Below are 27,790 nucleotides of genomic sequence, written 5' to 3'. Positions count from 1 at the left end.
TGATATTATGAGCAACGATCCGCAGTCAGGGTATGCTGCTGGTTATCAACCAGGTCAAGCGCCCGATCCATTTCGTAGTCTCATACGACAAGCATGGGTTAGAGGTTTCTAACCCCTATTCACAAAGTATTTTGTGCAAGGTTACAAATGTACCATTGATTTATAAATCTTAATTAATATTAATAAATTTAATTAGAATATTTCTTAAACCAGAATTATTTTCTCAATTTTATTTTAGACCAAGGCAAGGGCATGTCATTTTAATCATGCAATATTGTAGCTATAATCCAAGAAAGAAAAAAGAAGACTTTCCAGAGCATTTAAACCATGTCTGAGGCAAAACACATGATAAACATCAATGTTGACAGGATTTATTATATTATCTTCAACAAGATATACATACTTACCAATGGTTACACATCAATGATTATAGCCACATACCTAACATACAAATGTATATACAAATAAAAGACATCATAACTTGCTATACATGTACACAATGATCTTTACAGCACATCTAACACATGTCTATGTGGACAGCATCACCTGGTTTAGATAGTGACACAGGCCAGTTGCAGGCCAGTTGCAGACCTTTCATTCTTAGCTGAAACTGTGAGCTGTACTGTTGCTCAGTCCAATCATTGGGATACCAATAACAATTCTCAATTGTCTGTGCATTAATGATTGATATGAGATGTCCTTCAGTGGAATGTGTTCGCTTCATAATGTTCCACGTCCCTGTGGCAAGCGAGAAACCTATCATCAAAGGTTTGAATCCAGGTTCCCCCAATTATTTTTCTGGGTTTGTCAGCACCATACCCATGCTCCTGGGTTTCACTGAAGTGGTAAACGTGAGACCTGCATCACTTCAGGATTTCCTGCCACATCAAACCGACACACCGTGACTTAACTGGTATACTGTTCAAAGCGGTGTTAAACCCAACTCAATCACATAATGTTCCAAAATCCACATTGTACAACTATCATCCAGGTTCAGTCTTTTCCTGCTCTCAGAGGTGTCTTGATATGACACCAGGTGTGAAAAAACCTCGACACCTGTTGCGCCAGATACCGACATTTGGGTAAGCACATATTTCGGCACATGTTGCACACAGAACGCAGTTGTTGCTGTGAGGTATTCAGCCCCTTTCACAGATGAGCTCTATCACCTGAAACAGAGCAAGTCACTTCATTAGCAAGTGTTTCTTTAAAAATAGCTACGACTCAAAACAAGCTAGAGAACACTCACAATTGGAAGTCTCTGTGTTGCAAAACCCACAAGCCTTGACTGACTAACATATGAAAGAACTGGGTGTTCTTTAACTTCTTTTGAGTGGTATGGAATAGGATTAAGCTACATCTGTAATCTTGCAGGTATTTGTGACTGGTACATTCCAGGTGTCTTCAAATGCAGGTGTCTTAACAGACAGGTGTCTTAATACAGGTGTCTCAACAAACAGGTGTCCTCATTCAGGTGTCCCCATACAAGTGTCATAACAGACAGGTGACCTAATACAGGTGTCTTAACAGACAGGTGACCTTATACAGGTGTCTCAACAGACAGGTGCCTTCATTCAGGTGTCTCCACACACCAGTAGACCTCCCACAAATTTGGCTTCGCATACAGGTGACCCCTCCCCCCCCCCCCCTCCACACACACACACACACACACACACACACACACTCTCTCCACAGGTGAGTGGGACCATTTCTATCTCATCCCAGTCTTCACATTGATGGACAATCATTTGTGATATTTACACTTAATTCTCACATGTTTGCTTGAACAACATCACCTGTGGAAAAAGATAAGTTTGCAAACCAGATGGATATTGATGAATGCATAGGTGAGTGACAAAGTTGATTAGCACTGCAACATGTGTCCACTGTTATAGGACTTGAACAGCTGAGTGGCTGTTGTGGATGGGTGCCCAAGGGTGACGGGGAAACACACCATGCATATAGCGCTCTGGTATTTATTCACCTAATCGCATCAATTACTACCATTAAGTAACAACTGGTACACTGTAAATGTGAAACCAGAGAAAAAAACACCAATCCAATTTTCATATCAATTGGACATTTTCTATAATATTTATTTCTGAATAAACCAAGAGCCCAAACAGTACCAGATGTGACCAATCATCAGGCATAGGCTCGGTGTGTGGTTGGGTTGAGCACCGGTGTGTGGTTTGGTGTGGAGCTTAGGTTGAGCACCAGTGTGTGGTTTGGTTGAGCACTGGTGTGTGGTTTGGTGTGGAGCTTAGGTTGAGCACTGGTGTGTGGTTTGGTTGAGCACTGGTGTGTGGTTTGGTGTGAGGTTTGGTTGAGCACTGGTGTGTGGTTTGGTGTGAGGTTTGGTTGAGCACTGGTGTGTGGTTTGGTGTGGAGCTTAGGTTGAGCAGTGTTGTGTGGTTTTGTGTGGAGCTTAGGTTGAGCACTGGTGTGTGGTTTGGTGTGGAGCTTAGGTTGAGCACTGGTGTGTGGTTTGGTTGAGCACTGGTGTGTGGTTTGGTGTGGAGCTTAGGTTGAGCACTGGTGTGTGGTTTGGTTGAGCACTGGTGTGTGGTTTTGTGTGGAGCTTTGGTTGAGCACTGGTGTGTGGTTTGGTGTGGAGCTTAGGTTGAGCACTGGTGTGTGGTTTGGTGTGAGGTTTGGTTGAGCACTGGTGTGTGGTTTGGTTGAGCACTGGTGTGTGGTTTGGTGTGAGGTTTGGTTGAGCACTGGTGTGTGGTTTGGTGTGAGGTTTGGTTGAGCACTGGTGTGTGGTTTGGTGTGGAGCTTAGGTTGAGCAGTGTTGTGTGGTTTTGTGTGGAGCTTAGGTTGAGCACTGGTGTGTGGTTTGGTGTGGAGCTTAGGTTGAGCACTGGTGTGTGGTTTGGTTGAGCACTGGTGTGTGGTTTGGTGTGGAGCTTAGGTTGAGCACTGGTGTGTGGTTTGGTGTGGAGCTTAGGTTGAGCACTGGTGTGTGGTTTGGTTGAGCACTGGTGTGTGGTTTGGTGTGGAGCTTAGGTTGAGCACTGGTGTGTGGTTTGGTTGAGCACTGGTGTGTGGTTTGGTGTGGAGCTTAGGTTGAGCACTGGTGTGTGGTTTGGTGTGGAGCTTAGGTTGATCACTGGTGTGTGGTTTGGTTGAGCACTGGTGTGTGGTTTGGTGTGGAGTTGGGTTGAGCACTGGTGTGTGGTTTGGTGTGGAGCTTAGGTTGAGCACTGGTGTGTGGTTTGGTGTGAGGTTTGGTTGAGCACTGGTGTGTGGTTTGGTTGAGCACTGGTGTGTGGTTTGGTGTGAGGTTTGGTTGAGCACTGGTGTGGTTTGGTGTGGAGCTTAGGTTGAGCACTGGTGTGTGGTTTGGTGTGTGGTTTGGTTGAGCACTGGTGTGTGGTTTGGTGTGGAGCTTAGGTGAAGCTTAATGTGAGGCTTGGTGTGAGGCTCGGTCTGAGGCTCGGCAGTGGTGTGAGTCTTGGCATGTGTATTCCGAATGAAACTGTAAAATAATTCCCAATGATGCAAAGATAGCACATAAAATAATAACATAGTTCTTCACAAAGTTACATTAAAATGAATTTTTAAAGGAGTGGAAAATGAAACTTCATGCTCAAGTTTCACAATTTTGAGAGTTACATGTTTCTGGTATAATTACCATTAAATATGAATAAAATCAACTATTAATTTAATAACACAGCCACTTATGTTGCCATATGAAATTAAAAAACGTACCAATAAATTAAAAGTTTAATACAATTTCATCTTTCTGTGAAAAAAGACACTTCTGTCAATTGCACTCTGCTGCTGTAAATTGCATATTTTTTCGGCTACATTATATGGTAATGCAATTACGAGTACTGGCTGTAATATCCCTCACATAACAGACTGAGATGTATTACACATCTGACATCAGAGCTGTAATGACTATTTTCTACAGGTGTAATAACTATCACGTCCCAACCCCTCACCCTGTACCAACAGGTGCAACACTTGAGGCTGCCACACCAACATCTCCTCCCCAATACCTACAGGTGCAACACTTGAGGCTGTTCTGCCCCTCCCCTCTACCTACAGGTCCAACACTTGAGGCTGCCACACCAACATCTCCTCCCCTGTACCTACAGGTGCAACACTTGAGGCTGCCACACCAACATCTCCTCCCCAATACCTACAGGTGCAAAACTTGAGGCTGCCACACCCACTTCTCCTCCCCAATACCTACAGGTCCAACACTTGAGGCTGTTATGTCCCTCCCTTCTACCTACAGGTGCAACACTTGAGGCTGTTCTGCACCTCCCCAATACCTACAGGTGCAACACTTGAGGCTGTTCTGCCCCTCCCCTCTACCTACAGGTGCAACACTTGAGGTTGTTCTGCCCCTCCCCAATACCTACAGGTGCAACACTTGAGGCTGTTCTGCCCCTCCCCAATACCTACAGGTGCAACACTTGAGGCTGTTCTGTCCCTCCCTTCTACCTACAGGTGCAACACTTGAGGCTGTTCTGCACCTCCCCTCTACCTAAAGGTGCAACACTTGAGGCTGTTCTGCCCCTCCCCTCTACCTACAGGTGCAACACTTGAGGCTGCCACACCAACATCTCCTCCCCAATACCTACAGGTGCAACACTTGAGGCTGTTCTGCCCCTCCCCTCTACCTACAGGTGCAACACTTGAGGCTGTTCTGCCCCTCCCCTCTACCTACAGGTGCAACACTTGAGGCTGTTCTGCCCCTCCCCTCTACCTACAGGTGCAACACTTGAGGCTGTTCTGTCCCTCCCCTCTACCTACAAGTGCAACACTTGAGGCTGTTCTGCCCCTCCCCTCTACCTACAGGTGCAACACTTGAGGCTGCCACACCAACATCTCCTCCCCTGTACCTACAGGTGCAACACTTGAGGCTGCCACACCAACATCTCCTCCCCAATACCTACAGGTGCAAAACTTGAGGCTACCACACCCACTTCTCCTCCCCAATACCTACAGGTCCAACACTTGAGGCTGTTCTGTCCCTCCCTTCTACCTACAGGTGCAACACTTGAGGCTGTTCTGCACCTCCCCTCTACCTACAGGTGTAACACTTGAGGTTGTTCTGCCCCTCCCCAATACCTACAGGTGCAGCACTTGAGGCTGTTCTGCCCCTCCCCAATACCTACAGGTGCAGCACTTGAGGCTGTTCTGCACCTCCCCTCTACCTACAGGTGCAACACTTGAGGCTGTTCTGTCCCTCCCTTCTACCTACAGGTGCAACACTTGAGGCTGTTCTGCCCCTCCCCTCTACCTACAGGTGCAACACTTGAGGCTGTTCTGCCCCTCCCCTCTACCTACAAGTGCAACACTTGAGGCTGTTCTGCCCCTCCCCTCTACCTACAGGTGCAACACTTGAGGCTGTTCTGCCCCTCCCCTCTACCTACAGGTGCAACACTTGAGGCTGTTCTGCCCCTCCCCTCTACCTACAGGTGTAACACTTGAGGCTGCCACACCCACTTCTTCCCCCCTGTACCTACAGGTGCAACACTTGAGGCTGCCTCCCCTCCTCCACTCCCTCTGTTACCATAATGTAACAGCTTTAACATCAAACAGAACATCAATCATTTTATTGAACAACACACTAAGCAGTGTTATTGACAGATTCAGTGCATGTGGAAACAGGTAATAAAAGAACGCTTATTCCAACAATGCTCTAGTTACATCACAGCAGGGGGGATAGAGAAGTATTGCAACAGATGATAGACAAACCGATACATAAAGAGTGCTAAACCATAGACAAACACAAAATTGCATACAGGGCTGACTTAGTGAATGAGTAAGTTTCGAGCAATATCACGGCGGGGGACACTATAAAACGTCTTGACCCATTGGGGACTATGCTGGGAATCAAACCCTGACCATAAGAAGACAGTAACCACTAGGCCACCCCACCACCCCCTCGCCAGACTGTTGACACTGAGACTAATCACTCTGCCAATATCACAGTACTTTGTATTGAGTTAGTGTTTTAATACCACTATGTATACTTATTGTAAATATATATATTTTTAAAAAGAATAATTGCCGAGGAGTTTTTGTGATGCAATCTCACTGCAGCGATATCTACAATGAAGATATCGCTTGATCTCACTCAAGCATATCTCCTGTGGGAGCCAGTTTTGGATGATAAAATACAATACACTTGTTTCGACCATGTGTGAGTTATGGATTTTACATACAAGGTTTTTGTTTCATGTAAAAAATCATACGTATCCAATTACATATCTTGCATGTGTGTTCAGGGTATCCTCATCTCACCTCTTGGTCTTTGTCACAGCTGGAGGGTGGACAGAGCATGGGTTTCACAGCAGTGAATAAGGGGGGACAGAGAATTCTTTTCACAAAAGGAGGGGGTGTGTATCAGAAATAGAGCTTGACAGTATGCTGGGGTGTATGGACTGATATGCTGGGTGTATGGACTGATATGCTGGGGTGTATGGACTGATATGCTGGGGGTATGGACTGATATGCTGGGGGGTATGGACTGATATGCTGGGGTGTATGGACTTATATGCTGGGATGTATGGACTGATATGCTGGGGGTATGGACTGATATGCTGGGGTGTATGGACTGATATGTTGGGGGTTATGGACTGATATGCTGTGGTGGATGGACTAATATTATGGGCTGTATAACTGATGTGCTGGGTGGTATGGACTGATATACTGGGGTGTATGAGTGATGTGCTGGGTGGTATGGACTGATATACTGGGGTGTATGAGTGATGTGCTGGGTGGTATGGACTGATATACTGGGGTGTATGGACTGATATGCTGGGGGTTATGGACTGATATGCTGTGGTGGATGGACTAATATTATGGGGTGTATAACTGATGTGCTGGGTGGTATGGACTGATATACTGGGGTGTATGGACTGATATGCTGGGGGTATGGACTGATATGCTGGGGTGTATGGACTGATATGCTGGGGGTATGGACTGATATGCTGGGGGGTATGGACTGATATGCTGGGGTGTATGGACTTATATGCTGGGATGTATGGACTGATATGCTGGGGGTATGGACTGATATGCTGGGGTGTATGGACTGATATGTTGGGGGTTATGGACTGATATGCTGTGGTGGATGGACTAATATTATGGGCTGTATAACTGATGTGCTGGGTGGTATGGACTGATATACTGGGGTGTATGAGTGATGTGCTGGGTGGTATGGACTGATATACTGGGGTGTATGAGTGATGTGCTGGGTGGTATGGACTGATATACTGGGGTGTATGGACTGATATGCTGGGGGTTATGGACTGATATGCTGTGGTGGATGGACTAATATTATGGGGTGTATAACTGATGTGCTGGGTGGTATGGACTGATATACTGGGGTGTATGAGTGATGTGCTGGGTGGTATGGACTGATATACTGGGGTGTATGAGTGATGTGCTGGGTGGTATGGACTGATATACTGGGGTGTATGAGTGATGTGCTGGGTGGTATGGACTGATATACTGGGGTGTATGAATGATGTGCTGGGTGGTATGGACTGATATACTGGGGTGTATGAGTGATGTGCTGGGTGGTATGGACTGATATACTGGGGTGTATGAGTGATGTGCTGGGTGGTATGGACTGATATACTGGGGTGTATGAATGATGTGCTGGGTGGTATGGACTGATATACTGGGGTGTATGAGTGATGTGCTGGGTGGTATGGACTGATATACTGGGGTGTATGAGTGATGTGCTGGGTGGTATGGACTGATATACTGGGGTGTATGAGTGATGTGCTGGGTGGTATGGACTGATATACTGGGGTGTATGGACTGTTATACTGGGGTGTATGAGTGATATGGTGGGGTGTATGGACTGACATGATGCTACAGAGAGCGGCACACTCACGCTAGGTTCCATGAGGACTGGGTCGAGGCAGCGGTGCATGGTGCTGCACACAATCTCATCCAGCAACACCTGCACTAGGCTGAAACAGACAGGTAAACTTCAGTTCTGGCCTGGGTGCACCTGGTCCCTAAATCGACACGTTGTTTTGGGATGAAAGCAATATACTTAGATAGCTTTGTGAAAGTTAGTCTTGATCCAAAAAAGGATTTGCACATATCTGTTTACCAACAGGATGATACCGAGTACCAGTTTTCTGATTGTATTGCTTGGTACAGCTCACCAGGTACATGTGAGCTGAATGTTGTACCGAGTACCGGTGCTGTGGTCGTACAGCTTGGTACAGCTCACCAGGTACATGTGAGCTAAATGTTGTACCGAGTACCGGTGCTGTGGTCGTACAGCTTGGTACAGCTCACCAGGTACATGTGAGCTGAATGTTGTACCGAGACCGGTGCTGTGGTCGTACAGCTTGGTACAGCTCACCAGGTACATGTGAGCTAAATGTTGTACCGAGTACCGGTGCTGTGGTCGTACAGCTTGGTACAGCTCACCAGGTACATGTTGGCTGAATGTTGTACCGAGTATCGGTGCTGTGGTCGTACAGCTTGGTACAGCTCACCAGGTACATGTGAGCTGAATGTTGTACCGAGAACGGTGTTGTGGTCGTACAGCTTGGTACAGCTCACCAGGTACATGTGAGCTGAATGTTGTACCGAGACCGGTGTTGTGGTCGTACAGCTTGGTACAGCTCACCAGGTACATGTGAGCTGAATGTTGTACCGAGACCGGTGCTATGGTCGTACAGCTTGGTACAGCTCACCAGGTACATGTGAGCTGAATGTTGTACCAAGTACCGGTGCTGTGGTCGTACAGCTTGGTACAGCTCACCAGGTACATGTGAGCTGAATGTTGTACCGAGACCGGTGCTGTGGTCGTACAGCTTGGTACAGCTCACCAGGTACATGTGAGCTAAATGTTGTACCGAGTATCGGTGCTGTGGTCGTACAGCTTGGTACAGCTCGCCAGGTACATGTGAACTGAATGTTGTATGTAAGTTAACAAAAGGTCTTGTTTCATTTTGTTTGTTGTTAACATCACACTCCAGAAATATTACAGCCATATGATGACTACCTGGAAATAATTGAGTATGGATCAGACAATCCAGTGATTGATATTGTTAGCAATGATCTACGCTGTAGGGTACAATGATACATATTCAACCAAGTCATTGAGCCTGACAACCCGATCTATTTGCTCGCGACCAGCACAAGCTGCTGTGGACCTATTCTTACCTGGAATTCTCATGAATAGGTAAGGAGATCTCTCACAGATGAGGGATACTGATCACAACACCAGACTTTCACTCAGGTTTGTTTGTTTGTTTGTTTGTTGTTTCATTCTACAGCCACAACACTATGATCACTTACTTCTCGTCTGAGACGAATCTCCAGAGGTACAGTTGCAAATAGTGTGTGTCCACCTGGATCTGTTGCAGGCCGTACCGGCCAAACGTCCTCAGTCGCACACACTCCAGGAAGGTCTGAGGAAGAAACAGAGGATCATATTAGTGGATCATGTATTTACAAACTGACATAAGTATGAGAGAGTCTTGTTAGGGTGAGTGAGTGAGTGAGTTGGGTTTAACGCCGCTTTAACAGTATTCCAGTCATATCACTGCATGTCAGCTTAATGTGGGTGCAGGTCTCTGATGTTTACCACTTCGGTATGGTGCTGACAAACCTAGAAACATAATCGGGGCGAACAGGGATTCGAACCCATAATCATAGGTTTCTGGCGTGCCAAAGGGACACAACTCTGTACAGTGAATCGTGGCGCCTTAGACGACTGGGCCACCCGTGCCCCCCTCTTGTCATATCACTGAGGTTGGCAAACTGGATCACTGAATCAACTGCCGAACACAAAGATTGAGTGAGTGAGTGAGTGATTATGGTTTTACGCTGCTTTTAGCAATATTTCAGCAATATCTTACGAAGGGACACCAAAAATGGGCTTCACACATTGTACCCATGTGGGAAATCGAACCCAGGTCTTCGGTGTGACAAGCAAACGCTTTAACCACTAGGCTACCACACTGCCCTGCACTGAGCTGCAACCCAAACCTCACAACTCTTCCTGTTGGAAGTGATTACCATCAACATTACAAGCAGGGGTTGTAGCTTAGCTACTGATTATAACATCTCCATCAGCTGTATCAGCTTGTTTGATGCTGAGATTTACCTTGAGGCTGATCTTGATGATGCCTGTAAGGACCGACACTTTGGAGAACTCAACTGCACTGAATATTTCTATCTTCTCTGAGAACAGCTTCTGTATATTGCTGATGAGGCTGTTGTCAACACTGAAACAGAGCAGTTAGAACAGTGGGTTACGTCTCTGCTGTTGTGATGACTGATGGTGTGTGATGTGCGTGTGAGTGTACACGGTTCATACAGAGTTTCAGTCACCAAATATAAGGCCTTTTTCAGGCCTTTTCAAGGCCCTTGCACACAGAATTAAGGCCCTAATAATGAAAAACGTAACATACTTTTAACAGGTTTAATGACCAACGGAACAGAGCTTGGTAATCCTTGAACCGATTAGATTCAACAAGAACAAATGTTTATCAATATTTCGCATTATTAGCAGTCAAGCCGGTAACAATGTGAACACAATAATTATTTAAAAAGTGAAATTAAAAATAGACTTGACAGTGTATGACCAATTTAGGCCTTTTCAAGGCATATTGTCTGAATTCCAGGCCTTTTTAAGCTAATTTTGCATCTAAGGCCTTCTAAAGCAAGGCCTCTATGAACCATGGTGTGTGTGTGTGTGTGTGTGCGTGCGTGCGTGCATGCATGTGTGTGTGTGATTGTCTCACCTCGGGGAGTAGGACCAGGGTGTACGTCTCTGCTGCTGAGACTGACTGTACGTGTGTGTCCGCCGACTGGAGTCACTGCTACGCTCCTTGCGTACACCTTCCTCATAGAACTGACCCACTTGGTTGTCAATGGCCGAGATGTCCTCCACCACACGCTTCATGACAGCACGGACATTGCGAGGCTCAATTGTATTCAGCCAGTCCCGAGTCTCAACACTCTTCCTCATCATCTGGAAGGTCAAGGTCACACTTTCCCTCAGTCATCAAGATCATCATTATTCTAATACACCATGAATGCAGCATGTACTTTCAGGAATGAAATGCCTTACATTTACTCCATCATTGGTGAAAGAAGATATGGGCAACCTGATGATACCCTGGTATGGACGGCAAAAGTCCAAAACTGACATGCTTCATGTGGGTGAGAAAAGACTGATCTAGGCTACCTGTGAGATGGTGAGTCCTATTCAAGGTGAGGAAAGACCGACCTACCTGTGAGATGGTGAGTCCTGTGTAAGGTGAGGAAGACAGACCTACCTGTGAGATGGTGAGTCATGTGCAAGGTGAGGAAGACTGACCTACCTGTGAGATGGTGAGTCCTGTACAAGGTGAGAAAAGACCGACCTACCTGTGAGATGGTGAGTCATGTGCAAGGTGAGGAAGACTGACCTACCTGTGAGATGGTGAGTCCTGTACAAGGTGAGAAAAGACCGACCTACCTGTGAGATGGTGAGTCCTGTGCAAGGTGAGAAAAGACGACCTACCTGTGAGATGGTGAGTCCTGTGCCAGGTGAGGAAAGATTGACCTACCTGTGAGATGGTGAGTCCCGTGTAAGGTGAGGAAGACAGACCTACCTGTGAGATGGTGAATCCTGTGTAAGGGGAGGAAAGACCGACCTACCTGTGAGATGGTGAGTCCTGTGCAAGGTGAGGAAAGATTGACCTACCTGTGAGATGGTGAGTCCAGTGCAAGGTGAGGAAAGATCGACCTACCTGTGAGATGGTGAGTCCAGTGCAAGGTTAGGAAAGATCGACCTACCTGTGAGATGGTGAGTCCTGTGCCTAGGGAGGAAAGACCGACCTACCTGTGGGATGGTGAGTCCTGTGTAAGGTGAGGAAGACCGACCTACCTGTGGGATGGTGAGTCATGTGTAAGGGGAGGAAAGACCGACCTACCTGTGAGATGGTGAGTCCTGTGCCAGGGGAGGAAAGACCGACCTACCTGTGAGATGGTGAGTCCCTGCACTCGGACGTGATGGTTCAACAGCTTCTGTGCTGTGTCCTTGGCCATTGCCCATAGGTCAGCCACAGGGGTCACCTGACTCTTCTCAGCCAATAGAAACTGCTCTTCTGTGAGTGTTATCTGGAAAGGGGAAGAAACTTGTCAGTGTTGATCAGAGACATCATACATGGAGATCAAGCTACACAGAATTGTTGGACAATCACTTGAAGTCAACCAGGTAAAGTCACACACCAGAGCTCAATTTAGCTGAATAGAACATGCACCAGTGCAACCTATTATAGAAAAATGGAACCTAATACTTATGCCTACATGCACCAAATGTCCAAGGTTAATTTAGGACGGTAACTTCACAGTTTTTAGTCGACCGTTTGTGTTCTGGTTTAGACATTGACGACACCTGGATTAACGGCCATACTTTTACCGGAACTACGGTATATCCTCATTATTTAGTTCTGATTTAGGATGTGGAATAGATACAGAGTCAGTACCTAAGGGTCCTTGGACCTCCACCGTAGTTCCCCCAGCAATCACAATAGGACAATCTACGTTAACAACTTTTATTCACTTCTTGTGTTGTCAGTCAAACCCACTCTATTTGTCACTTAGTCGAGAGACTTGGGCTGCAAAGTGTCAGTCTCCGTCAAAATGCTGGTGCCTGAGATCAGTTTCTGGTTCAAAAGATAGTTCAACAAGATGAGAGCGTGTGAGCACCAGACTGAGGTCTGCTCTTTGTTAAAAACCTGGGTTCCTCCCTACACACACCTGCCTACATGACTTACCATGGGTCGGTAACTTTTCCAAGCTGAAATAACTATCCCACTTCTCCAGTTGCTCTTAACTTCAGGGGGCACAGATGGCCCAGTCGTCTAAGGCGCCGCGATTCGCTGTGCAGAGTTGCGTCCCTTGGGCATGCCAGAAACCTATGATTGTGGGTTCGAATCCCAGTTCGCCCCAATTATGTTTCTAGGTTTGTCAGCACCATACCCGTGCTCATGGGGTTCACTGAAGTGGTAAACGTCTGAGACCTGCATCACATCGGGCTTTCCTCCCACATTAAGCTGACACGCCGTGATATAACTGGAATACTGTTAAAAGTGGCGTTAAGCCCAACTCACTCACTCTTAACTTCAATTCCTTATTTGGCCTTCCATCTGTTGAATTCCGACATTCCCAGAACCATCTATGTCTGATAAGTTGAAAGCTGCCTGGCTGGTAAAGACCTATTTCTGACAACTCTGATGCAGTTTCAAAATCTTATTACACTCACCATGAAATGTGATACTCACCTACTTTTATGTGTTTAGACCATTTCCTTCAGAACAGGTGAGGTGAGGTGAGGTGAAATTGGGTTTAATGTCGCGTCCAAGATTATTGCACTTATATTGCGACGTGCATGCACGTGTGTGTGTGTGTGTGTGTGTGTGTGTGGCTGCTTGTACTAGTCCAGACTGATGCCGATTTATAGTGCCCACTGAGATACCATGCCACAGTTTAACATGAATACCCCACTCAGATACAGTATACTGACTCCAAACCGACCTGTCCTTGTTTTAGCCCCTTAATGCCGATCGCCAGACAGGGTAACAACAAGTACCATCTTTTAACGTCTTTTGGTATGACGTGGCCGGGGATCGACCCCCGGACCTTCCGCTCTCCGGGCGGCTGCTCTACCACAAGACCACGGAGGCGGTCTCCCTCAGAACAGTGCATTTCTAATTTAATGATATTATCAATTCTTATTATAGTTCATAATCTATTCCCTCTTAATTACATGGATTATGTATTCAAGTGCATGTAAAAAAATGTCCAATGTTTTACTAACCTTTACGTTTGAACATGACAAGGATGTTGAACACACTTGATACCTCTAAGCTTTATGACTGACTGACTGACTGAGTGACTGACTGAGTATGGTTTTACACCGCTTTTAGCAATATTCCAGCAATATCACGGCGGGGGACACCAGAAATGGGCTTCACACATTGTACCCATTTCGGGAATCGAACCCGGGTCTTCGGCGTGACGAGCGAACGCTTTAACCACTAGGCTACCCGACCGCCCCTAAGCTTTATGAACCATCGTTACTAAATCACTAAACCCTGTTATGTGTAATGTGTAAACTGTGGCCACTTCAAAATTATGTGCACATGTTCCAATCAAGTTTTACAGTAATATGTTATTAATTGTATGTAAAATAATGAAACTGTCATCAGAAATTGGAGATTGTAGTTATTTAGACTGGTTTATGCATCTATGTTTCAACTTTGATAAATTTATTGGACCAGGCAACCTGGTTTTGTCTGGAGCAACTAGGTTTTCATGTCAACATGCTCCTGGTGCAGTAAAATCAAGTTCCTTAAATCGGTCCCACGGTCACAGATAGTTGGTCTAAGATATTAAGACTGTCATTAGGTGGAGGGTTTGCAGGACTGGCGTCATGAGCTCTGAACACATTGATGGTGTGATTTGTGCAGCATTGTTTTGCACTCGCTGGAAATCCTTCACGGCGGTGACACCACGAAGCAGAGAGTTACCGTATTCGAAGTAATAAGCGCCCCGCTCTAATAAGCGCCCACGGCGATATTTGCTGACATATTGGCTAGTGAATAAGCCCAATTAGTATCCCATCCGATTGATCAATGTACAAAAGACTTATTTATTTGGTATAATACGCACGCGTGAGTTATATGCACCCTTATTTATGGGCAATTAAATTCTGGAAAAATATATCTGTCGTACATAAACATTTCAGGCTGTCAGCATAAAACCACGAAATTTATCTTTCAACTTTTTCCCGCCAAAATAATATTCTAATAAGAGCCCCCTATTTCTAATTTTGAGAGCGCCCTGGGTGCTTATTACGTCAAATACGGTATATGAGTCATGAGGTATAATGTATGACTGCATTAGAAGCTTGGTTGTAGATGTATCCAGATATCAGCAAATTCTTCCGATGCTTCTCAGGTGAAGCGATGCAGTATGAGCTACAAATAAAGCTTGTGCTTCTGGAGATATACTCCTTTTGAATTTGACACCTCAATTCTGTATGTTCTCTAGCCGAGAAACATGGGCATTTCAAACAGCAACAGATGTGGTTGGCACTTTGTGGCAATGCTGCCGAGTGTTGAGAATCATATACTATGGTTTATTAATGTTTAGTTTTAAGAAGTTAGCAGACATCCAGTATAATGTCAAATGGGATGGCATGATGTCGGGTGGGATGGCATCATGTTGAGTGGGATGGCGTTATGCCGAGTGGGATGGCATGATATCTAGTAGGATGCAATGATGTCGAGTGGAATAGCATGATGGTGGATGGGATGGCTTCATTTTGAGTTGGATGGCATGATGTCGGTTAGGATGGCTTCATGTTCAATGGGATGACATGATGTTGAGTGGGATGGCGTCATGTCGAGTGAGATGGCAGTGGGTTGGCATGATGTCGAGTGGGATGGCATGATGTCGAGTGGGATGGCTTCATGTTGAGTGGGATGGCGTTATGTCGAGTGGTATGGCATGATGTCTAGAAGGATGCAATGATGTCAAGTGGAATAGGATGATGTCAAGTGGGATGGCATGATGTCAAGTGGGATGGCATGATGTCGAGTGGAATAGCATGATGTCGAGTGGAATAGCATGATGTTGAGTGGGATGGCATGATGTCGAGTGGGATGGCATGATGTCAAGTGGGATGGCATGATGTCAAGTGGGATGGCATGTCAAGTGGGATGGCATGATGTCAAGTGGGATGGCATGATGTAGAGTGGGATGGCATGATGTAGAGTGGGATGACATGATGTAGAGTGGGATGGCATGTCAAGTGGGATATTATGGTTCAACACTGTAGCAACTGTGTGTGATGGTGAAGGGGAACTGGATGCTCTCACCAGGTAGGAGATGGACGCGTTCTCCAGATCCAGACAGAATCGGGACAGAACCAGCAGCAGAGCTGGTGGAACAGAACCTCGCTCACTCATCCCCTCGCAGAAGTCCTGAAAATAGGGGTAGTTCCTAAACACAAACAACTCTCACAACCTCATGTAATACTAGAAACATAAATAATGAATAATGGTATGTGAGAAACAGCATCAAGCAACGCAGAGCTTCAAACAACTAGAAAGACTGACATTTACAGTATTTCATGCATCAGCGAAAGGTTTTTGTTTGTCCATATTCAGCAAATATTCCAGCTATATGATGGCAGCCTGCCAAATGAGTCTCGACCACACAATCCACTGATACTGTGAGCAATGATCCATGCTGTTGGGGTACTATGACACGCCATCAACCACATCACCAAGCCTGACAAGCTGATCCCATTGTAACCAAGAATACCCACTGGGAGACGAGCATAGGTTATTGGGGACGTATTCTAACCTGAAATCCCCAAGGGGGGACCAGCATTAGTTGCTGGAGCCCTATTCTAATATGGAATCCCAACCCCCAGACTATCATAGGTTTCTGGGGACATATTCTAACCCAGAATCCACACGGGGAGACTATCATAGGTTTCTGGGGACATATTCTAACCCAGAATCCACACGGGGAGACCAGTGTTGGTTGCTGGGGACGTATTGTAACCTGGAATCCACACGGGGAGACTAGCATTGGTTGCTGGGGACATATTGTAACCTGGAATCCCCAAGGGGAGACTAGCATCGGTTGCTGGGGACATATTGTAACCTGGAATCCACACGGGGAGACTAGCATCGGTTGCTGGGGACATATTGTAACCTGGAATCCACACGGGGAGACTAGCATTGGTTGCTGGGGACCTACTCTAAACAACATTCCACACGGGGAGACTAGCGTTGGTTTCTGGGGATGTACTGTAACCTGGAATCCACACGGGGAGACTAGCATCGGTTGCTGGGGACCTACTCTAACCCACAATCCACACGGGGAGACTAGCGTTGGTTTCTGGGGACATATTGTAACCTGGAATCCCCAAGGGGAGACTAGCGTTGGTTTCTGGGGACATATTGTAACCTGGAATCCACACGGGGAGACTAGCATCGGTTGCTGGGGACATATTGTAACCTGGAATCCACACGGGGAGACTAGCGTTGGTTGCTGGGGACATATTGTAACCTGGAATCCACACGGGGAGACTAGCATCGGTTGCTGGGGACCTACTCTAACCAACAATCCACACGGGGAGACTAGCGTTGGTTTCTGGGGACGTACTGTAACCTGGAATCCACACGGGGAGACTAGCATCGGTTGCTGGGGACCTACTCTAACCCACAATCCACACGGGGAGACTAGCGTTGGTTTCTGGGGACATATTGTAGCCTGGAATCCACACGGGGAGACTAGCGTTGGTTGCTGGGGACATATTGTAACCTGGAATCCACACGGGGAGACTAGCGTTGGTTGCTGGGGACATATTGTAACCTGGAATCCACACGGGGAGACTAGCATCGGTTGCTGGGGACCTACTCTAACCAACAATCCACACGGGGAGACTAGCGTTGGTTTCTGGGGACGTACTGTAACCTGGAATCCACGCGGGGAGACTAGCATCGGTTGCTGGGGACCTACTCTAACCCACAATCCACACGGGGAGACTAGCGTTGGTTTCTGGGGACATATTGTAACCTGGAATCCACACGGGGAGACTAGCGTTGGTTGCTGGGGACATATTGTAACCTGGAATCCACACGGGGAGACTAGCATCGGTTGCTGGGGACATATTGTAACCTGGAATCCACACGGGGAGACTAGCGTTGGTTGCTGGGGACATATTGTAACCTGGAATCCACACGGGGAGACTAGCATTGGTTGCTGGGGACATATTGTAACCTGGAATCCCCAAGGGGAGACTAGCGTTGGTTGCTGGGGACATATTGTAACCTGGAATCCACACGGGGAGACTAGCGTTGGTTGCTGGGGACATATTGTAACCTGGAATCCACACGGGGAGACTAGCGTTGGTTGCTGGGGACATATTGTAACCTGGAATCCACACGGGGAGACTAGCGTCATTTTCTGGGGACATATTGTAACCTGGAATCCACACGGGGAGACTAGCGTTGGTTGCTGGGGACATATTGTAATCTGGAATCCACACGGGGAGACTAGCATCATTTTCTGGGGACATATTGTAACCTGGAATCCACACGGGGAGACTAGCGTTGGTTTCTGGGGACATATTGTAACCTTGAATCCACACGGGGAGACTAGCGTTGGTTGCTGGGGACATATTGTAACCTTGAATCCACACGGGGAGACTAGCGTTGGTTGCAGGGGACATATTGTAGCCTGGAATCCACACAGGGAGACGAGTCAGTTGCTGGGGACATATTGTAACCTGGAATCCACATGGGTAGGTGAAGTTATTACACAACTCACGCAGCAGGTCGTGGAAATGTGCTTCAGGAAGGCCACAACCAGCCCTTCTCTCACATCCTGGGTACAGAATGGTCCTCGGAAGTAAGGCTTCATCGCGAACGTAATGTCCGTGGCTATGAAGGCCTGTAACAGAAGGGCATATGGTTAAAGACAACACATGGCAGATTTGTGATTGCAGTGATTGTGAGACAGTATCACCTCATGAGGCACTGCAACTAAAACATTACTTTTACATTAATACAAATGATGTCTTGATTCTTTACAAACCTAGAAAAACAAGAAGAATTTAGAAGGATCAAAAGCAGTCATGATTATTATTGAATCATAATTCTATGGGCAATGTTTAAGAGACATATATTTGTTAGTTTGTTGTTTAACGCCCCAGTCAGCAATATTCCAGCTATATGACGGCGGTCTGTAAATAATAAGGTCTGAACCAGACAATCCAGTGATTGACATCATGAACATTGATCCACCATATATATATAACTTAAATACTGTTTTAAGATAGAGATCATTCCTCCAGGTAATATGCAACTTAAATACTGTTTTAGGCCAGAGATCGTTCACATCGATCCATGCATTTGGAATACATGCATCAACCAAGTCAGCGAGTCTGACACCCGATCCCGTTAGTCGCCTCTTACAACAAGCATACATGTAGTTGCGTTTTAAAGTAAGTATGGGTTGCCGAAGACAAGAGACATATAGCTGAGATTGATACAAAGGCCTTGCAGTTTCAGTGAAGATGTCAAAAATATAGAAACACTTAAAAAACATTGTACATAAAGGTCAAAGGTTTTATGGCATGTTTGATAAAAATAAAATAAAAAGATGCCCCAAAATGTATTATATGTTACATCGCATACTACATGCTTGCTGCATATCATATTTGAGAAAAGTATATTTAAAAATGGCTGATAATTTGGCAAAAATTACATTTTCAATATGGCTACCATGGTGTCCATGTTTAATATCAGATCGGAATTCTGTGATCACTTTTTAGAGACACAACAGCTGAGATCATTCATTCAAAGTTTTAGCTCTATAGGCTATGTTCTGTTATTCTGCACACCACACAATTCTGTGATCACTATTATACTAAGACTGCTATTAACATGATTAATAAGAGATAGGTAACATATACTGTTGTAAGCCAGAGATCATAACTCCACATAATATGTAACTTTGTAAGCCAGAGATCATTCCTCCACATAATATATAACTTTGTAAGCCAGAGATCATTCCTCCATGTAATATATAACTTAAATACTGTTGTAAACCAGAGATCATTACTCCACATAATATATAACTTTGTAAGCCAGAGATTATTCCTCCACATAATATATAACTTAAATACTGTTGTAAGCCAGAGATCATAACTCCACATAATATATAACTTATGTACTGTTGTAAGTCAGAGATCACTCCTCCACATAATATGTAACTTTGTAAGCCACAGATCATTCCTCCACATAATATGTAACTTTGTAAGCCAGAGATCATTCCTCCACATAATATGTAACTTTGTAAGCCAGAGATCATTCCTCCACATAATATGTAACTTTGTAAGCCAGAGATCATTCCTCCACATAATATATAACTTTGTAAGCCAGAGATCATTCCTCCACATAATATATAACTTTGTAAGCCAGAGATCATTTCTGCACGTAATATATAAATTAAGTACTGTTGTAGCCAGCTAAAAAATGCTAATAATGTGATCTGATCCAGTGTTAGAAATTAGCACACAGATCTAGGGACCCTGTGATAGCTAATGTCAATAATGACACATATTGGCTGCCCCTAGATTCAAATAGTACAGAGGCAAACTTCACGGGCCCAGGACCCCTTCATTTGGAAGACTGCTGATGAGTATATATATGCATGAGTCAGGGCTGGCAACATCACGGTCATCATCACCGATGATCAGCTGACTATGAGGACAGAGTTGTGTGTGCTCCGACAGCACACAAAAATTCCCTAGACAAAAGACCAAGTTTGTGTAATTGGCAGAGAAGTGAATATGAACTATCACTGCCACAGCAACAGGTGGAAGTGGTATTGTGTTAACAGTCATGGGACAATGCTTCACACAAAATACATTTCAGCAATCTACATATATCATAACAAAAACTTTCTCATATCATTAGGCTTTGACAGAATGTACTGTATATTTTTGGAGAAAAACAACATAGGGAGCAGATGTAGGATTAGTCACGACCACTGAACCACAAGTGTGAAACATCTGATTGTATTCTTGCTGCTTCCACCACCTTCAACAGTACAACTGGTATATAACTGTATGGTATAACTGGTATATAACCATATGGTATAACTGGTAAATAACCGTATGGCATAACTGGAATATAACCATATGGTATAACTGGTATACAACTGTATGGTATAACTGGTATATAACTGTATGGTATAACTGGTATATAACTGTATGGTATAACTGGTATATAACTGCATGGTATAACTGGTATATAACTGGATGGTATAACTGGTATATAACTGTATGGTATAACTCGTATATAACTGTATGGTATAACTTGACTACAAATTCAAGTAAAACATGTCAACAGGCCTATCTACAACAAGTTCTGAGATGCATGCAAGGTGTGTTTTGTGAACTGAAGTAGTGTCTATCGGGAGTAGATTATCCGTCTCAGAGTAGAGTAGACTTTTCACAGCTCAGTTGCACAGTGCTACAATTTGAATGACCAGCTGATGAAAAAACGTGAAGTTATCAAACACTGTTTAACATAGTTGTATTGTCATGTAATGGGTGATCTCTTCATGAGACTGTTTAACATAGTTGTATTGTCATGTAATGGGTGATTTCTTCATGAGACTGTTTAACATAGTTGTATTGTCATGTAATGGGTGATCTCTTCATGAGACTGTTTAACATAGTTGTATTGTCATGTAATGGGTGATCTCTTCATGAGACTGTTTAACATAGTTGTATTGTCATGTAATGGGTGATCTCTTCATGAGACTGTTTAACATAGTTGTATTGTCATGTAATGGGTGATCTCTTCATGAGACTGTTTAACATAGTTGTATTGTCATGTAATGGGTGATCTCTTCATGAGACTGTTTAACATAGTTGTATTGTCATGTAATGGGTGATATCTTCATGAGACAGTTTAACATAGTTGTATTGTCATGTAATGGGTGATCTCTTCATGAGACTGTTTAACATAGTTGTATTGTCATGTAATGGGTGATCTCTTCATGAGACTGTTTAACATAGTTGTATTGTCATGTAATGGGTGATCTCTTCATGAGACTGTTTAACATAGTTGTATTGTCATGTAATGGGTGATCTCTTCATGAGACTGTTTAACATAGTTGTATTGTCATGTAATGGGTGATCTCTTCATGAGACTGTTTAACATAGTTGTATTGTCATGTAATGGGTGATCTCTTCATGAGACTGTTTAACATAGTTGTATTGTCATGTAATGGGTGATCTCTTCATGACACTGTTTAACATAGTTGTATTGTCATGTAATGGGTGATCTCTTCATGAGTGGGTAATGAATCTGAACAGAGATGGCCATCAGGGTGCATCCACAGGGTTTATGGGATACTACAAGGTGCATAAGCAAGTGTTGCCATCCGACTGCAAAATAGACTGTGTCCGAAGTGGCTGTTAAAATCCCCAAACTCTCTGAAGCCAGTTCAACAGGACAAACCTACTGACACACATGTAACAATGTACTAGTATCATGTTTATGACTCTTTGGAGAAATATGTAAGTACCCCGTAAGTACCCCGAAGTACCCCAAAGGTAGCACTGTAGCGAGGGATCACTGTACAACTATTTCAGCAATTGTGTGACCAGCCACTGGCCACAGCGGAAACCAGAAGACCCAACTGTGATGTGGCAAGCAAACACCACATCAAACATACTAACGCTGTGTCGTACATATAGGGGGTTCGCCAACTTGTACATGCTTTTCTAAACAGGCCAAACAGCTAGATTTCATGATAAGGAGGACCATTTCCCAGGGCAGGATTTTCAGATCAAAAACCAAAATGTTTTCTGTAATAGTGAAGTAGGTTTGAATATAAGGACAACACACTACTACACAGACCATGTTGCAATGTTCTGTGCTTATCAATGCTGGTATTTGGACTGGTGCAATGTTTGGGATTTGACAAAGTGGGTATGAAGACTTTGGGCAATGTTTAGGGCCTGACAAAGTTGGTATTTGGACTGTGGCCATGTTTGGGGCCTGACAAGGTCAGTATTTAGACTGTGGAGGAATGTTTAGGGCCTGACAAAGTTGGTATTTGGACTGTGGGGCAGTGTTTAGGGCCTGACACATTTGGTATTTAGACTGTGGTGCAATGTTTGGGGCCTGACAAAGTTGGTATTTAGACTGTGGGGCAGTGTCTGGGGCCTGACAAAGTTGGTATTTAGACTGTGGGGCAGTGTCTGGGGGTCTGACAAAGTTGGTATTTAGACTGTGGGGCAGTGTTTGGGGCCTGACAAAGTTGGTATTTAAACTGTGGGGCAGTGTTTGGGGCCTGACAAAGTTGGTATTTAGACTTTGGGGCAGTGTTTGGGGCCTGACAAAGTTGGTATTTAGACTGTGGGGCAATGTTTGGGGCCTGACAAAGTTGGTATTTAGACTGTGGGGCAGTGTTTGGGGCCTGACAAAGTTGGTATTTAGACTTTGGGGCAGTGTTTGGGGGCCTGACAAAGTTGGTATTTAGACTGTGGGGCAATGTTTGGGGTCTGATAAAGTTAGAATTTAGTCTGACGGGCAATTTTTGGGGTCTGACAAAGTTGGTATTTAAACTGTGGGGCAGTGTTTGGGGCCTGACAAAGTTGGTATTTAGACTGGGGGGCAGTGTTTGGGGCCTGACAAAGTTGGTATTTAGACTGTGGGGCAGTGTTTGGGGCCTGACAAAGTTGGTATTTAGACTGTGGGGCAATGTTTGGGGCCTGACAAAGTTGGTATTTAGACTGTGGGGCAGTGTTTGGGGCCTGACAAAGTTGGTATTTAGACTTTTGGGCAGTGTTTTGGGGCCTGACAAAGTTGGTATTCAAACTGTGGTGCAATGTCTGGGGTCTGACAAAGTTGGTATTTAGTCTGTGGGGCAATTTGTGGGGTCTGACAAAGTTGGTATTTAAACTGTGGTGCAATGTCTGGGGCCTGACAAAGTTGGTATTTAAACTGTGGTGCAATGTCTGGGGTCTGACAAAGTTGGTATTTAGTCTGTGGGGCAATTTGTGGGGTCTGACAAAGTTGGTATTTAAACTGTGGTGCAATGTCTGGGGCCTGACAAAGTTGGTATTTAGGCTGTGGGGCAATTTGTGGGGTCTGACAAAGTTGGTATTTAGACTGGGGTGCAATGTTTGGGGCCTGACAAAGTTAGTATTTAGACTGTGGGGCAATTTGTGGGGTCTGACAAAGTTGGTATTTAGACTGTGGGGCAATGTTTGGGGCCTGACAAAGTTGGTATTCAGATTGTGGTGCAATGTTTGGGGCCTGACAAGGTCAGTATGTAACTGTGGGGCAATTAACATTAAGACAATTGTGCCTCACCATTCTAACACGACCAGGCTGCTGGCAGTCTACAAGCCCCATGACAAGACAACATGGCTGCCGTGACTCAGCCTGGTACAGATGTCACCAGGAGGGAATATAGATTGTTTATCACAGGCTGCCTGCCACACAAAGTAATTACAGGTGTTCTATGGTTTATTGCCCATGAAACCAGTTAATATCAAGCAAGTCACCAAGTGGAAATATATAGATACAATTAACAATTTGAATCCATAAAAAATACAGCTATAATGTATTTAAACAAAATTCAATTAAATGAGAGTGAGTTGAGAGACAATTTTAATTCCATTGTTGCATCGAGAACATTCTGTTTATATCTATTAATAGTTGGTTTACAAAATGTTGGGCTCAAAATTCTATGCATGTTGCTGAAAAGACATTTTTTTATATTTAAAGTTTTTTGTTAATGCCATTTCTTCTTTACCAATACAATATGCAGTATTGAATTCTGATCAGTTTTGGTATCTAGTGCATGACATTGTTGCACAATAGCTGATTGAGATATTGACGTTTCTGTCTACTGCATAAAATGTAGTCACTACACTCTCTATGTCCGTGAGAATTACTATGTGCTCCAATATTCTCCCGCTTAAAATTCTGACTGCCATTCACGAAACCAGTATTTCCAGCAAAAGAAACACTTGCATGTGTGCAAAAATCACAAAACATCATATCTGATGATTTGTCATATCGTAACCAGTCAAAGTCTAGCAATCACGACTCCTTAAACACACGTGATTGAACATTCTCGACTTTTGATTTCTTTTCTGGGGTGACATCGGTTTTTTGGTTTCTTTTGATGTTTCAGTCACGTTAACTTGAAAATATGATGTAATGGTTCGTTTTAATTTTGAATTACCTTTCAAATCGACAGAAGTCTCCATGTTTGGGCGTCTGCTAATGCAAGGGATTGTGGGAGCCATTTTATCCATACTCTGTGGACCACATTGTTATCCATACTCTGTGGACTATATTGTGAGGCTGGATAATGCGAAATGAACTGGCGCCAATTACCTTACATTCATGATCTTTCCACACTTGCCAACAGATATGTGTCTTAAAATATTTTGTTGCATTTCTCAAAGTTCACTTGCAAATGCGACCAATTCACTTGCAGCTTGGAGCACTGCTGCATCTAGGGGATAAATTACTGACCCCAGCACTACCATACTAACACACACACATTAACCTTTATCTAGGGGATAAATGACTTACACCAGCACTACATACTAACACACACACACATTAACCTGTATCTAGGGGATAAATCACTTATACCAGTACTACCATACAAACACACCCACATTAACCTGTATCTCGGGGATAAATCACTGACCCCAGCACTACCATACTAACACACACACATACAAATTAACCTTTATCTAGGGGATAAATCACTTACATCAGCACTACATACTAACACACACACACATTAACATGTATCTCGGGGATAAATCACTTACACAAGCACTACATACTAACACACCAACATTAACCTGTATCTCAGGGATAAATCACTTACACAAGCACTACATACTAATATACCTACATTAACATGTATCTAGGGGATAAATCACTTACACAAGCACTACATACTAATACACCTACATTAACCTGTATCTAGGGGATAAATCACTTGCACTAGCACTACATACTAACACATCCACATTTACCTGTATCTAGGGGATAAATCACTTGCACTAGCACTACATACTAACACACCCACATTTACCTGTATCTAGGGGATAAATCACTTACACAAGCACTACATACTAACACACACACATTAACCTGTATCTAGGGGATAAATCACTTACACAAGCACTACATACTAAAACACCCACATTAACCTGTATCTAGGGGATAAATCACTTACACTAGCACTACATACTAACACACCCACATTTACCTGTATCTAGGGGATAAATCACTTACACTAACACTACATACTAACACACACACATTAACCTTTATCTAGGGGATAAATCACTGACACAAGCGCTACATACTAACACACACACACATTAACCTGTATCTAGGGGATAAATCACTTACACCAGCACTACATACTAACACACCCACATTAACCTGTATCTAGGGGATAAATCACAGACCCCAGCACTACATACTAACACACACATTAATCTGTATCTAGGGGATAAATCACTTACACTAGCACTACATACTAACACACACACATTAACCTGTATCTAGGGGATAAATCACTTACACAAGCACTACATACTAACACACACACATTAACCTTTATCTAGGGGATAAATCACTGACCCCAGCCCTACATACTAACACACACACACATTAACCTGTATCTAGGGGATAAATCACTTACACCAGCACTACATACTAACACACCCACATTAACCTGTATCTAGGGGATATATCACTTCTTGGGGATAAATCAGTAAGAAACTATTCATTAAAAATACACTACAGCCTGTTGTACTGTTGCTATTTATTTACTGAGCACCATCAAACAATCTTTACATTTTCACTAAAAACACAACATTTTTTACATTTGGATATTTTCCACAAAACAAACTATTCATTAAAAATACATTCTAGCCAGTTGTACTGTTGCTATCTCTGGTATTCCCAACACCATGACGATGTGACAGGTGGAACTGACAAGCCGGTCAGGTGACAGTGATGAAGCACGAGGTAATAACTTGTTGATTAAACATAAACCCAACTGTGGGTGTTTCAATAATATTTTCTATACAGTATATGTTTCTTTGTCTGGTTATTAATTCAGAAACAGTTACTTTTACTGTTGATGGCCATGCTGGAAACCTACAATGGTTAATACACACATGCTTTCATCAAGCGCGTCCAATTAATACATACTGTTAACATGCTGTTGTTTAGCAGTATAAAGCCAAATTGTTTTTGACATCGTGTGACTATGAAATTAGGATCGTGATGGAGTATGCTGTTTAATGTAAAATAACTTTTAAAAAACTAACGTAACGTAAAATAAGTCAAATGTTTATCATAAACTAAAAAACATAACAAGCCCATAGTCAACTGTTTTGCGTAAATTGAAAATTTACTGTATATCGTAATTGTGCTTAAATCTTGTAAAAGTCGTACGTAACAAAATCTAAAAACACACCCAAACCACTGAGTGTACTGCAAACATGAATTACTGTCAGCAGAGCCAGCTGTCTCCATGTTTCCCTGCAGACGAGACTGGCGATCCGCACTTGCCGAGAGATGGTTTTGCATGTTAGATTCAACGTAACAGCTTGCGCCTGTTGAATCATTTATACCACACAGGAGTGAGTGAGTGAGTGAGTGAGTGAGTGAGTGAGTGAGTGAGTGAGTGAGTGGATGTTCAAGTGAGTGAGTGAGTGAATGGGTGAGTGGATGGCTGGGTATTGAAGTGAGTGAGTGAGTGAGTGAGTGAGTGAGTGAGTGAGTGAGTGAGTGGGTGGGTGGGTGTTCAAGTTTGAATGGGTGAGTGAGTGAGTTAGTGAGTGAATGGGTGAGTGGGTGGTTGGTTGGGTGCTCAAGTGTGTGAGTGAGTGAGTGAGTGAGTGAGAGTGAGTGAGTGAGTGAGTGAGTGAGTGAGTGAGTGAGTGAGTGAGTGAGTGAGTGAGTGAGTGAGTGAGTGAGTGAGTGAGTGAGTGAGTGAGTGAGTGAGTGAAGGGGACATCAGGCATCAGTCTTCACGCATTTCATCAATATTGGGGAATCAAATTCATGTGTTGTGTGGAGTTGTAGCCAACAGCTACATATTAGATATTAGATATTCAATACGTGCCAGCCATACCAAGTGTCATCTATTTGTGAGTGAATCAGGTGTGCATAACATGATGGTCTTCATTATTAAA

At 44.1% G+C, this 27,790-nt stretch overlaps 1 protein-coding gene across 1 annotated transcript in view; it reads right to left on the bottom strand.

Moving 5' to 3' along the window:
* Window positions 1-349: 349 nt before the first annotated feature.
* Window positions 350-27,790, bottom strand: part of LOC124111737 (vacuolar protein sorting-associated protein 51 homolog) — a 53,072-nt gene continuing 25,631 nt past the window's right edge. Inside the window, exons 13-20 of the mRNA XM_046471527.2 lie at window positions 18,346-18,468; window positions 15,879-15,983; window positions 11,971-12,111; window positions 10,749-10,978; window positions 10,109-10,229; window positions 9,298-9,410; window positions 7,871-7,949; window positions 350-1,169 (exon numbers count right to left, since the gene is read on the bottom strand). Of these exons, the coding sequence (XP_046327483.1) occupies window positions 1,140-1,169; window positions 7,871-7,949; window positions 9,298-9,410; window positions 10,109-10,229; window positions 10,749-10,978; window positions 11,971-12,111; window positions 15,879-15,983; window positions 18,346-18,468 (942 nt within the window). The 3' untranslated portion in view covers window positions 350-1,139. The remainder of the gene's footprint in view (window positions 1,170-7,870; window positions 7,950-9,297; window positions 9,411-10,108; window positions 10,230-10,748; window positions 10,979-11,970; window positions 12,112-15,878; window positions 15,984-18,345; window positions 18,469-27,790) is intronic.

The sequence above is a fragment of the Haliotis rufescens genome, unplaced genomic scaffold, assembly GCF_023055435.1.
Source record: "Haliotis rufescens isolate VD_foot unplaced genomic scaffold, xgHalRufe1.0.p SCAF_12, whole genome shotgun sequence".
Lineage (NCBI taxonomy): Eukaryota > Metazoa > Mollusca > Gastropoda > Lepetellida > Haliotidae > Haliotis > Haliotis rufescens.
The sequence above is the reverse complement of the archived record's forward strand: the minus strand, read 5'-3'. Positions and strand labels throughout refer to the sequence as shown.